The 13011-nt window shown below is 43.7% G+C and overlaps 1 protein-coding gene across 1 annotated transcript; it reads left to right on the forward strand.

Moving 5' to 3' along the window:
- The first annotated feature begins 851 nt into the window (after positions 1-851).
- On the forward strand, positions 852-11889 carry TGOLN2 (trans-golgi network protein 2). The gene is made up of 4 exons (XM_053270003.1): positions 852-1102; positions 1895-2718; positions 6612-6695; positions 9224-11889. Exons 1-4 carry the CDS (start codon positions 997-999, stop codon positions 9227-9229), a joined length of 1020 nt encoding a protein of 339 aa, XP_053125978.1. The 5' UTR covers positions 852-996; the 3' UTR covers positions 9230-11889.
- The last annotated feature ends 1122 nt before the right edge of the window (positions 11890-13011 follow it).

Here is a 13011-nt window from a genome sequence, read left to right on the forward strand (position 1 = left end):
TATATCTATGCAGGAGAAAGCAATAGTAGTTAGCTTTTACATGTAAAATACCACCCGACCCCCACCACCAATGCAGTTCACAGATTATTCCCATATTGCAATCTGTGGGAGCTCTCTGTGTCATGCTGTAGCCCTGCAGTGTAGGCCAGAATTAATAAGGCGGAGCAGAGGTGTGACGTGTGGATTTCCAGGTACACTCCGCCCGTGCAAAAACTGATCATTGCCCACGAAAGCTAATGCTTGTTTATAACCATTAAAAAAATAAATAAAAACAAAACTACAATGAATAGTAGAATCTACAGTCGGTGTCAAAGCGATGTAGTTGTTACTCTACCTCAGATGCTCAATCTAGTTACATATTCTTTCCCAAATCTCCTACTAACGCTCATTTGCATGCAGAAGACTTTTGCCCCATTGACTTGCTTGCAGACACGTTGTTGCACTTTTATAAAGTTGTGTTGTTGTTGGTTTTTAATCGCACACGCACACAAAATCTGAGTAAAAACACACTTCAGTCCTTCGGGATGCCTGGATGAAGGCCACACAGCTACAACTACGCTAAACATCCTCCTGGGATTTATTCTACGAGCCCCTCACTCTCGTGGCGGGCAGGTAGCAATCGCGTAGTGAACCCGGGAGCAGAGGATATGTCACTCTAGATCTTTTCTATCTCTATGGGTCAGAGACGGATTTTCCGTTTCAACCGGAGGTTCAGGCGCTGTGTCCCTCTAGCCTCTTTCTGCTTCTGGGGCGTCCCTCCCACGCCCATTGCTAGCCCCGCCCACCAGACTCTCGCTTGTTCCTGGCTTTGACGGTCTTTTTTATTCTCCCTCTCAGCGATGTGTCATCCAAGTCTCGCGAGAACAACAGTCGAGCGAAGGAAGCGTTCACATCCGCCGGAAGTGTGGCTCGAGTAGCATGATAGGCCTGTAGACTTGCCTTTTCTGTAGGGGTGGGAGAAGGGTTGCTGGAAGCGGAAGAAACTCTTCAGGCGGCATGGCGGTGAGGTGGCTGAGAGTCCTTTTCCTTGAGCTGGGAGTGCTTGTTGCTTTGGTGCCGGTTACAATGGAAGGTTCGGGGAAGGCTGTGAATATCAACTCCGGTAAGTGCTGAGTCAGGAGAGTGGTGGAAGGAAAGCCACTCTGCACATGCTCAAGTGTAGTCTCTTGTGGATTACTTTGCTTTTCATGTTCATGGGCTAAGCCAGTGCTGCTCAACTTCGGTCCTCCTGCAGATGCTGGCCTACAACTCCCACAACCCCTGGTTATTGGGCACTATGACTGGGGATTATGGGAATTGTAGTCCAAAACCAGCTGGGGAGTCTAAGTTGAGCAGGCCTGGGTTAAGCCCTGCATTGTGCTCTGAGAAAGCCCAGCTGAAGGTAGTGTTGGGTTGAGAAGTAGTCCCCTCTCTTGCTTAGCTGTCTTTCTTGCTGGCCTGGCAACGCTTTTGTTCTGGAGGACATAGCCACCGTTGCTCAGTGTCTAACTAGATGGCCAGTGAGAATTGGGTATCTGGAAATGTTTGTGTTTTGATAGTGGGAAGAGATGGCTCAAGGCATTTTGTGCAATTCTCCATCATGATGCTGAGTTCTCAGTGTTGCATTTCCTTGCTTATGTCATGGGGTGTGTGTGTGTGTGATTTAAAAGAGCCCCCCAAACTAGAACATTGTGTTGATTTCCTTTTAATGATCAGGCCCACTTATCCTTATAAATGCAATTAACTCTAGTTTTGTACAGTTGGGAAAATGAAGTCTGGGCTCAAGCCTCAATGGGTGTGTAATCGGTGGTGCACAGCTGAAGTATGAATGTATGTTTTTGTGCAATGTGAAAATGCTTTCAGCACTGCCATGGTGTGCTAAATCATATTTACTTCTTAAATGTCTGTATTGCAGTGGTAACTGAAAAGCAAGCCAAGGTGTCAATCTCAACTCCTTCAAAGCCTTCTGGCGAGTCTCCAGCTGAAGTCTCCAGTTCAAGTCCTGCTCGGAATACCTTGAATCCTAGTGTACCCAAGATGGTGGAGAACAAGTCTCCATTTGATGTCTCCAGTTCACATATCGCTCCAAAGGATTCAGACACTAGTACGTCCCATTCAGGTGACCCGTCGGGGGTTAAGGAGCAAAAGGAGACTCGGCCTGATGTCCCCAGTTCAGAAACAACTCCAAAGGATTCAGAAACTAGTACGTCCCATTCAGGTGACCCGTCGGGGGTTAAGGAGCAAAAGGAGCCTCGGCCTGGTGTCTCCAGTTCAGAAACAACTCCAAAGGATTCAGAAACTAGTACGTCCCATTCAGGTGACCCGTCGGGGGTTAAGGAGCAAAAGCCTCGGCCTGGTGTCTCCAGTTCAGAAACAACTCCAAAGGATTCAGAAACTAGTACGTCCCATTCAGGTGACCCGTCAGGGGTTAAGGAGCAAAAGCCTCAGCCTGATGCCTCCAGTTCAGATGTGAATCTAAAGGAAGAAGCTGGATCCAATCCAGGAGACATTGTGGATGGACATGAAAGTGTTGTTTCTCAGTCTGGTGACAGTAAAACAGAAGAAACAGAAGTAAAACAGAGTGACCTGGACGAAGATGTAGAGGACCAGGGAAAGGCTGGCGAGCCAATCGATCAAGCCCCCAAGAATGAATCTGAGAATAGCCATTTCTTTGCCTACTTGGTGACCACTGCCATTGTTGTTGCAGCCTTGTACATTGCCTACCACAACAAGCGGAAGGTGAGTATCTTTAGTGGGGAAGGGTATATGTCATTGGAAAACATCAGCCTGCAGGATATGGGTTTCTGTAGTTTAGTGGGGTGGCAGAAGGTGGATTTTTAAAAAAAAAAAAAGGATCTGTACTTTGCCAAGTTCCTCCAAGGAGGTTTCAGGATGGCTTAAAACATACAAAATGTACTCATGACATCAGTTCCAAAACTGGTCAGGGGAGTGTCATGGGGTTGATTCTGGATTACTCTTAACCCTGTCAATGATTGGTGGCAGAAACTCAGCTCATTGCTTTGATTGCATTTGTTGTCAAAGTGATGTGACTTCAAATATTCTTTATATGATTGTGCCAAGTCATAAGATTTCTGGAGGTTTGTTTGAGTACAATACAGATAAGCTGTATCCTTGTTTCCACTATATAAAATGTCATGTGAGCCACAGGATATGTATTGTTGTGCCCAGATGTCCGTACATCTACAAGGGAGAGTTCTGAAGTGAAACCAGGAGAATGAATATTTTGGTACTGAACTAGAGTTGCTTTTTAAAAAATCTTCAACAGATTCATTTATGACTTTAGCGATGAGAAGTTGCTTCTCATTTATGACTTTGGGGAGGAGAGCTAGTCTTGTGGTAAGAAAGATAAGGTTGTGCCGTCGACTCCTGGCGACCACAGAGCCATGTGGTTTTCTTGGTAGAATACAGGAGTGGTTTACCATTGTCTTTCTTTCACGCAGAATGAGATTATTAACACATTTTTATACTGCCCAAATCGCAAGTTCTCTGGGCGGTTTACAACAAAACAATAAAAACAACCAATAAAAAGATTAAAACATTTCAACCATTAAAATTTAAAATGTTAAAACTATTAAAACACAATTAAAACAATATCTAATTAAAAGCCTAGGTGAACAAATGCGTCGACTGCCTTTTAAAAAGTTGTAAGGGATGGAGAGGCTCTTATTTCAGCAGGAAGTGTGTTCCAAAGCCTTGGGTCAGCAATGAAGAAGGCTCGTTCCTGAGTAGCCACCAGACAAGCTGGTGGCAATTGCAGACGAACCTCTCTAGATGATCTCAGTTGGTGGTGCGGTTCATTGCAATGACTTAGGCTTGAGCATGAAATGTTCAGAGGCCATTATAAAGGCTTCCAACATGTTTTGGCTCTCGGGGGGAGAGGGGTTCAGCATTTCAGCACTGGCGGGGGTGGTACTTTATGGGCAGGGTAGGGGTGCTCGCCCCTCCCGCTGTATTTCCCCCGCCAGCCTGCATTATTTTCAAGCCCTGTATAATATGAAGCTGTGTTAAAAATAAGAATTGTGCACAGAGCAGACTGCTGTATACAAAAGTCAGCCGAATTTGACTGGTTTGAACATAATGCAAGGCTGGATAATTCTGGCTTCATATGATATCTCCAAGCCTGTTCTCTTTCCTCCCCACATAATAATTGAAAGAATTTTGGTTATGAACAAGCCAGAACTGCTCATTCTTTCCAAAATCAGCAGTCCTGGTTTGTAAATTCTAAAATAAACTGGGATCTAAACCCAAAACTCAATCAGAGTAAAATACTCTTACTTACTTACTTACTTACTTGTCAAATTTGTACACTGCCCCAAACTTTCATCTCTGGCAGGTTAACAATAGCATAAAACAAGTTAAAACATAAACAAAAACTTAAGACAGTTTAACAATTTAAAAATTATCCACAGATTAAAACCTTAAAATTTTAAAGAACTGAAAAAGCTTGGGTGAAGAGGTGGGTTTTCAAATGCTTTTTAAAAATTGTCAGAGATGGGGAGGATCATATTTATTATTTATTTATTTAGCTGCTGGTCAAATGACCAAATAATTTTAATTAATTAATTAATTAATTAATTAATTAATTAATTACATTTATAAACCACCCATCCAGAGGCTCTGGGCGGTGTACAACAACTTTTTAAAAAACATAAAACCCACAACACAAACACAATGCTAAAAACAATATAAAAACAATTAAAATACTTTTAAAAACAACAACACTTTACAAACCTTGGAAGGCCAGGCTGAACAAATAGGTTTTTAGGGCTCTCTTAAAGGCTGACAGCGAGCCTAAATTGCAGATATCTGCCGGGAGTGAATTCCATAGACCAGGAGCAGCCACAGAAAAGGCCCGGTTCCGAGTCGCCACCAGACGTACCGGTGGCAACTGGAAACGGACCTCTCCAGATGACCTCAGTGAGCGATGGGGATCATACCAAAGAAGGCGCTCTCTAAGGTAGCCCGGACCCAAGCCATTCAGAGCTTTAAAGATAATAACCAGCACTTTGTATTTCACCCGGAAACATATCGGCAGCCAGTGCAACTGTTTTAAGACAGGCATAATATGGTCTCTCCAGGTTACCCCAGAGACCAATCTGGCTGCTGCATTTTGAACTAATTGAAGTTTCTCATATCTCAGTAGGGAACGCATTCCACAGTTTTGGGGCAGCAACTGAGAAAGCCCGTTCCCGTGTGGCCACCAGCTGAGCTGGTGGCAATTGGAGACGGATCTCTCCGGGCAACCAACCTCAATGAGCGGTGGGGCTCATAATGAAGAAGAGATTCTCTTAGATACCCAGGGCCTAAGCCATTTAGGGCTTTACAAGTTATAACTAGCACTTTATATTTTGCCCAGAAGCCTATTGGCAACCAGTGTAACTATCAGCAAAGGAGTGATGTGGTCTCTCCGAGATGACCCAGAGACCAACCTGGCTGCTGCATTCTGTATTATTACAATATGTCAAACATTAGGCAATGACACAAAGTCGGTGGGCATGTCTTGGAAATAGGAGGGTAATAAGAACATGAAAGCAAAATAAATTATTTTCTTATCCTCTTTTCATTCCCAAAGTCATCCATCTGCATTGATACCCATTACTACTACAACAAACATTTTTATACCATTTTTCAACTCAAATTCTGAGTGTGGTTTACGCAGATAAATGAACAATTGGCTTAGATTTTCAGCTGCCGGGGAATGATGATAGATAGGACAAATTACGTTCCTGTTTGCCTCCTTCCATGTGAGTGTGGCACACAAAAATGCTTTGGAGTACACGTTTGCTGTTGGTGTACACGTCTGACTCACAAGGGGGCTGTCGAGTAGCCTCTACCCATGGTGGGTGTTGCATTCCATCTTGTGCAGCTTATCCTCTTTCTCGTGGCCGTTGCAAACGTGTGTGATAAGGCCATGGAGATTCTTTGTATGGAAAACCGTTTTAGATATTTCAACTGGACTGTGGAATTGGCCTTCTTGGGCATATCTACAACTATAGATTGGTAGTAGTTTTACAGTATTCTTCATAGTATTAGAGTAGTAATTATAAAGTAATATGACTCTACTGTTCCATAATTTGATATTGATTCATGTTCTACTGTTGAATCTTATGCTGGTCTTGGACCGTAATAAAGATGATTGATTGGCAGTCTTAAACCTATTCAGATGCAGGGCCCATTTTAAACACCCCAACCTAACACGGGACCAAGTTTTTAATTAATTTATTTTTTACTACATGGCTATCTTTCTCCTTTCTCTAGGGTGACCTGTACCTCTCTAACAGTTGTGCAGAGGAGGGAATTCTGGCAGGTGCATCTTTTCTCCTGCAGCTGCCACAATTCTTCTTCATGTATTATTGGTAAAGGTGTTTGGACCTCCTTTGCCGGAGGGTTTCCCCTGTCTTGTTTCTTTGGGAATGTGGATGGAAGGAGGACACACACAAATGGTGGCGGCGTGCCACGGGACTAGAACACCTTACCTTAAGTCAGGACGTGGTCTGCTTTTGGAAGACCAGTGTATTGGATGGCATTGGTGGTTTTAGACTAAAGTGTGGTGTGTTTATAAAATCTCTTCGTTGCCCAATGACCTACCCTTTCAATGTTTCCTTTTTAAGATTATTGCCTTTGCTCTGGAAGGGAAAAAATCAAAGCTCACCCGAAGGCCCAAATCTAGTGACTATCAGCGACTCGACCAAAAGGTAAGTGCCAGTGGCCATGTGGCTTCTCAGCCATTCCTCTGAATATGTTCATCAGTTCAGGCTAGTTGTTCATTCCTTCCCCATTTTTCAACCAACCCACAGCAACTTAACGGTTAAAATCAATACAAAGATGCAATATAATTAGGAATCGAAGGAGGTCTCTTCTGGTGAGACAGTTCAGGTTCCAGGAGAGTGAGGGGCGCAGAAGAAGTTGCCGGTGGACTTGGGGGTGGTGGGTGGGAGCAGTGTTCCTTGTAACAGGGATTCCCAGATGTTGACTACAGCTCCCAACATCCCCTGCTGCAATAGCCTTTGCTGGGGATTATAGGAGTTGCAGTCAACAACATCTGGGAATCCCTGATAGAGGGACCACTGGGTGGGAGTGATAGTAAAGACGCCAGCCCACAGAAGCAGCTTTTTAGTGGTCTGCAGGGTTGTCTTTTGCTCTGCATATTCTGGTTACATTTTCTGTAGTGCAGTTCATCCCCTGAAATCTGTCGGTCAGCATACAGCAGCAAGTACATAGTCTGACGATGAGCGTCTTGCACACTACCTAGCCCTGCTAATAAATCAGCACTGGATGATAGCCAGACATTGGAACCAGGGTTCCCTCTTAATCTTTTTTCCATCTCTGCACAGAATGAGTTTTATTCTGGATAGCAGTATCAAGGCAGTGTGCATGCATGTGCATTCAGAGTGGGGCTTTCCTGGTTTTAGATCCTCTCAGAGTAGGATCTAAAATGAACTGAGCGGATGTACAAAAAACTTGTGTGTGCATGTCTTAGAGGGGACACTGATTGGAACATAGGAAGCTGCCTTATACCGTTCAGACCATTGATCCATCTAGTTCAGTACACTTGAGCTCCCCAAACTCTTTAAACAAGTGTACCCCTTCTGTTGCAAACCCTATAGAGATGCTCCATAGAGATCTTTAGGGTATGTGTGTATGCATATACAAATTTAAATGTTACAGTTACGAGCAGTGCTCCCTCTAACAGGGATTCCCAGATGTTGTTGACTACAACTCCCCTAATCCCCAAGCAAAGGCTATTGCTGGGAGTTGTAGCCAACAACATATGGGAATCCCTGTTAGAGGGAACACCAGTTATGAGACAGGCTACTCCAGCCACTGGCTTACATCCAGTCTAAGTTACTCATGAGTACTTCCATTGAAACTAATGGGACACATTCACATAATTAAATTACTTTAAATGTGAGTACGTGGTGCTAATTTTCTGAAGCCTGACAGTCAGACTGAGGAGTGGGATCCACTGAGCTTCAGCACGTACTCTGTCAGTCAGAAGCATAGGAGGCGGGTCTTCTCCCTCCTCCCTCCCCTTCTGCAGCAGACACATCACTGAGGATGTGTTGGCTTCAAGCCATGAATCCTCAGATGGGGGACAAATAGTGTGGCTGCAGCACAGGGAGGCAAGAGCGCTCTGCGTACGTCCTGGGAGCCCTTCAGGTATGCCTGGGGTACTAGTCTGCACTGACTCTCCAAGGTTTTGGGCTGGCGTCTTAGCTAGTCCTACCTGGAGGTGCCAGGGATTGAACCTAGGGCCTTTGGCATGCAAGCCAAGCAAAGCAGATGTTCTGCCACTGAGCTATGGACCCATATATGCTACTCCTAAAGGCTGCATACTAGAGTCTTTCATCCAGGCACTGAACACACCAAGACCTCCTTGGCTTTTGCACGGTGACTGCATTGTGTGCCTTTAGACCTTTAGCAAAGCAGAGCACCAATTGAGGAAGCTTCTTCCATGAACGTAGGAGAATTTTGCTTGCTTGCGGACCCAGATGGCTTTCATGCAAGGGGTCCTTGAGCAAGCAAAACTCGGTTTCTGTTCATGGAACTTCCACTGACACTGAATTGTCTATATAGTAGGTGAGAGAGGCTGTTGTCAAGCAGGGACAGGGCCTTCTCAGTCATTGCCCCCGGGCTTTGGAATACTCTCCTGGCTGGAATCCACTCCTTAATCTCCTTGACAGTTTTGAGGAAAAAAGTTAAGACATGGCTCTTCACCTAAGCTTTTTAATGAAAGCATTGTTTTTACTGCTGCTGCTTTGTGTGTTATGTATTCTAGATATTATTTTCATATTTATATATATTATCTGTACTTTTGTATTTTAATTATCTATTGTTTTAATTATATTGTAAACCACTTTGAGATTATTTTAATGGAAAGGGGTATATAAATTGAACAATAAGTAAATAAATAATTTGGAGGGAAATGGCTTTTTATTAGCTATTTTATCTTGCTGTCTTCTAGTGTGCATGGTACTTTATTTTGTATTGTGTGGTGTTTTTTACCATTTTGTTGTGGGTGCTCTGTTCTGTGGCTTTATTGTAAGCTGCCCCAAGCAGCAGTGTCCTGGAGGGGTGGGATACAAATATTTTAAATAAGTAACTTCTTATATGTGCTGGACAGAAATGTTCTGAAAGCCACCTTTCCCAGCGGGCCTGCACTTCAGCTGTCTTAGAAGCTTAGCCGTTCCTACAGATTTAAATCCTTTTTCTTTCTCTTCAGATTTAAGGAATCTTAAATCTTTATGCGCCTGAAATTCCTGTTCGTGTGGAATGAAGATTCGTCCCGAAAATGTGCACACAGAATCATAGGATAATTCTTGCCTTCCATTGATACAGCCCTAAAGCCTTCCAGCTGTTCTTCGGTGCCCACAAGGAGGGAGGAATAGAAGTGCTTTTAATTGTGCACGTGCACTTTGGTGATGGTCATGCCTCAATCTTTCTTTCAAAGTCCTCAGATATGTGTTTCCCCTCGGCTACTTGAAGTTGGACTGTTTTCTCCCACACTGTGACATAGGAACCAATAACAGGAAACTCTCCTTGTGGTAGTCCAGACGCTGTAGCTTTTACCTTGACCCAAAGGGCTGTATCAAGGAGGCACCTTGCCTCTTCAGAAAGTGGCTCAATCTGTCTCTTTATAGGTTCCTGGCATTATCAGCATAATTGGTGTGATGGGCTTGTAGTTGACTTGATGGAGCCTGTTGACTGCTGCCCATGTTATGATCCATTGCGTTAGTTGAGAAATATTTTGCCAGGGGTACGAATTTGTTGTCTTCTGTTTGTAGGCAACAGAAAGTTGGGAGCTTGTTCAACCTCTGCAGCCCTTTCTAGAGAAGTCGGAGTACAAGTAAAGGACATATTATCAGCTTGTTTCTTCTGAACAATTTTGATCAATTGGTTGTTACATTTCTAATTATTAGACTAAAGATCAAATGATCCTAAGTCTGCTTGTGTTGGCCAGGGGATGCCTTAATCCTCGTCTCCCACTTCTTTTCCTATGCTAGTGCCAAGCTTCTTTAAAAAGAAATCTTGATTATCGGTAGTGCCATATCCCCATTACAGATGTCGCAGGAGCAAAACAATGGCACTGAGGCTGTTCGAATTGACCTAAGACCACAAAGGATTGCCTGTGAGCTTTCCCTCAGAGACAGTTTATAAGAAATAAGCGCTTTATAAACACTTGCCTTGTTGCATGATAAATCCACCATTCTAGCACTGAATGATCTTGCTCTTGATCTTAGGAGTTTATGGATTAGTTGCTCTTGCACATGTTTAAACTTTCCACTTCAAAGCTCTGTCTGAGGGCATTGCTTCTAAAGTGTGAAGAGCACTTGAGTAGAAAAAGATAGTGTTGTTCATCAGGGCATTGCAGTGTGTGTCAGTGTCCTCTGTAACAGGGATTCCCAGATGTTATTGACTACAATTCCTTAATCCTCAGCTGATGACCACTGCAGCTGAAGATGCTGGGAATCATCTGGGAATCCCTGTTACAGGGAGCACTGGTGTGTGGGTGTGGGTGTTTCAATTCCATAGTAGCACTATCATTCACCTATTCAGGACAAACGTCCCTACATATTCCTGTAATTCCACTGGGCAGGCTGCAAGTCAAAACAGCCTTTTCTTCTAGCTGGTAAAATGGACTTGTGTGGCTCTGGAGGCCTTTTGCACCCTTTAGCTGTTCTCTGAGGCTCATTATATTTCTACTTGTGGTGAGAGAGGGGGAAATGTAGACAAGGAAGGCCATTCTAAGGTTTGCTGCTTCAACCTTTCTTTGACAATGTGTACTCTTCGGTCAATATTCTTAACTGAGAAACATGGTCATGAAGCTTCTTTAAGTCATGTAACTTGGACTTGGGCACATCTAAGCCTCCAGACCCCCTAATGCTGAGCCTTCCTGCCATTCTGCGGCCTGGTCTGCAACCGGAGCAGAATGAGGGAGTAGCATGGGCTGTACCACTTCAACCTGCAGGTGGGGGGATACCATTTTGAATTCGCCTGTGTACAAAACATTACCTGCAAATAGAAAACCTAGCACGTCATGGTTGGAATCTAGCCCAATCTTTTACCTGCAGTGAGTTTCTAATTTGTAGGGAGTTATTAACAAATTCAAAACACCGGTTTTCCCCTACCACCACCACCACCACCAGCTCCTCCTCCTGCAGTCTGAAATGGGACAGCCTATTCCACCACCTGTCTGTGAAGACCAGGGCTGAGGAACTTGGGTGCAGGAAGTTGTCTTCAAGTGACTAAAGGCTCTTGAAGTGGCTGAAGACCTTGCCATCCCTGAAGCCACAACTATATGAACAATTGTCTGGTGTGTAGCTGCACCACTCACAGCTACCAGTGGCAGGGAACCAAGGACATGTGCTGTTCCCAGGCCAGGAATTGGCTGCTTGCTTGTAGTTGGTAGAAGATCTTCCCTTCCAGCATTAGCGGTACACTTCTGGAGTGCGATGGAATCGATAGCTTCAAGCTCTTAGCAAGAGCCCTGAGTTTTGTCATTGTGCTTTATATACAATCTTGTGTGCTGTTTCCTTAATTCTCTCATATGAAATCTGTGGGAATGCTTTTTAAAAGAGAATCCTAATATATTTTGTCGTATTTTGACTAAAGTTTTAAACATGTGAAAGTGTGCTTGGTTTTCTCTCTTGTGTTCACTTTTTTAAAAAAAATAACTTGAACTTCAAACAGTTGGAGTCCTCTTTCTGGATAGCTTTCCTGCAAAATGTTACTGGATTTCCTTTAGGTTGGCTTCCTACACTGTTTGCCTGCACACGTATGTGTTTTTCGTTCTGGCAGCTTTACAATGAGACACTTTAAAAGTCTGGACTTGTTTTTAAACTTTGTAATTTTCCTGTGTGGTGAACTACAATAAATGGATACACCAGACCTCCTTTTGTTCCTTGACATACGCCACTGACTTCTAAATTATTGCAGCCGGGATAGAGATCCTAATGGCATTTCGTTCCAGATATCTCCTTTATTGTATTTACATTTTACCCCACTCTTTCTCTAAAGGCATGTATACTTGCTTCAGGTGACAGACAAACCTAAAATCAATTCAAAAGCCATCTAGAAACTTCAATGAAATAACACTATCAGCCTTCTTTAGCCTTGCCCTCCCCAAGGCCTTCATGAGATCACCGTTTGTTCCTTCATTTCCACATTTCAAAGTTGGCAAAATATGATTTGGAAAGTTGCCAAGAGACAAACTGTGCCATGGCTGTGCTAGGTGTCATAGAAATGAGGGTCTGTACTGTGTGCTCCTTGTTCCAGGAGAGCCAGACTTTTGTGCGTGTGTGTGTGTGTATGTGCGTGCGTGCGCATGCTAGCTGTGGCTTCTCGCAGCATGTGTGTGCAGTTTTAAAAGTGGTTCCTGTAAGTTATGGGGTATACTGGGCTGCATGTGTGCACACACAGATGCAGGTACTTATTGTTTTATATAACATGAAAGATCTCTTAAGCATCTCAGGCATTACATTGCACAGGTGCCTGTATGCATGCACATGTTTATGCAATTGTATATGTGTTTGTCTTAAAGGTGAATCTGGGTTCACTTTTAAAATGCAGGGTGCAGCTAGGAAGTGTTATTACTGTACATACTTTGAACATATTTGAAGATTGCTTTAGCCGCTGACCAATCTGTATTCTTCTTCTTCTTCTACTACTACACCGCATTTCAAAAAACAAAGTTTGCAAAGCAGGTTACATAGAAAAAGAAGTTGGTTCTTTGTCCCCAAAGGCTCATGATCTCAAAAGAAACACAAAGTAGACACCAGCAACAGCCACTGGAGGGATGCTGTGCTAGGGATTGATAGGGTTAGTTCTCCCCTCGTTAATAGAGAATTGCCATTTTGAAAGGTGCCCCATTTGCCCAGTTAGCAGGGGTTTCTGCCTTCAGCATGGAAAGCCCCTTGTGTGGAGGAAGTGGATACTCTTTCCTTCAGAGTTCTAGAGAGTTTTGCTAATGCCTAAATGGCTATGGTTTTCATTGTGGCATCTGCTGCTGGA

Source organism: Hemicordylus capensis, chromosome 8 (assembly GCF_027244095.1).
Source record: "Hemicordylus capensis ecotype Gifberg chromosome 8, rHemCap1.1.pri, whole genome shotgun sequence".
NCBI classification, from domain to species: Eukaryota; Metazoa; Chordata; class Lepidosauria; order Squamata; family Cordylidae; genus Hemicordylus; species Hemicordylus capensis.

Bases quoted from the DNA above. Each gene is read 5' to 3' on its own strand.
- TGOLN2 (XM_053270003.1), top strand. From the start codon at position 997: ATGGCGGTGAGGTGGCTGAGAGTCCTTTTCCTTGAGCTGGGAGTGCTT. The intron at 1,103-1,894 runs GTAAGTGCTGAG...TCTGTATTGCAG, and splicing joins GGCTGTGAATATCAACTCCG to TGGTAACTGAAAAGCAAGCC. The intron at 2,719-6,611 runs GTGAGTATCTTT...TTCCTTTTTAAG, and splicing joins CCTACCACAACAAGCGGAAG to ATTATTGCCTTTGCTCTGGA.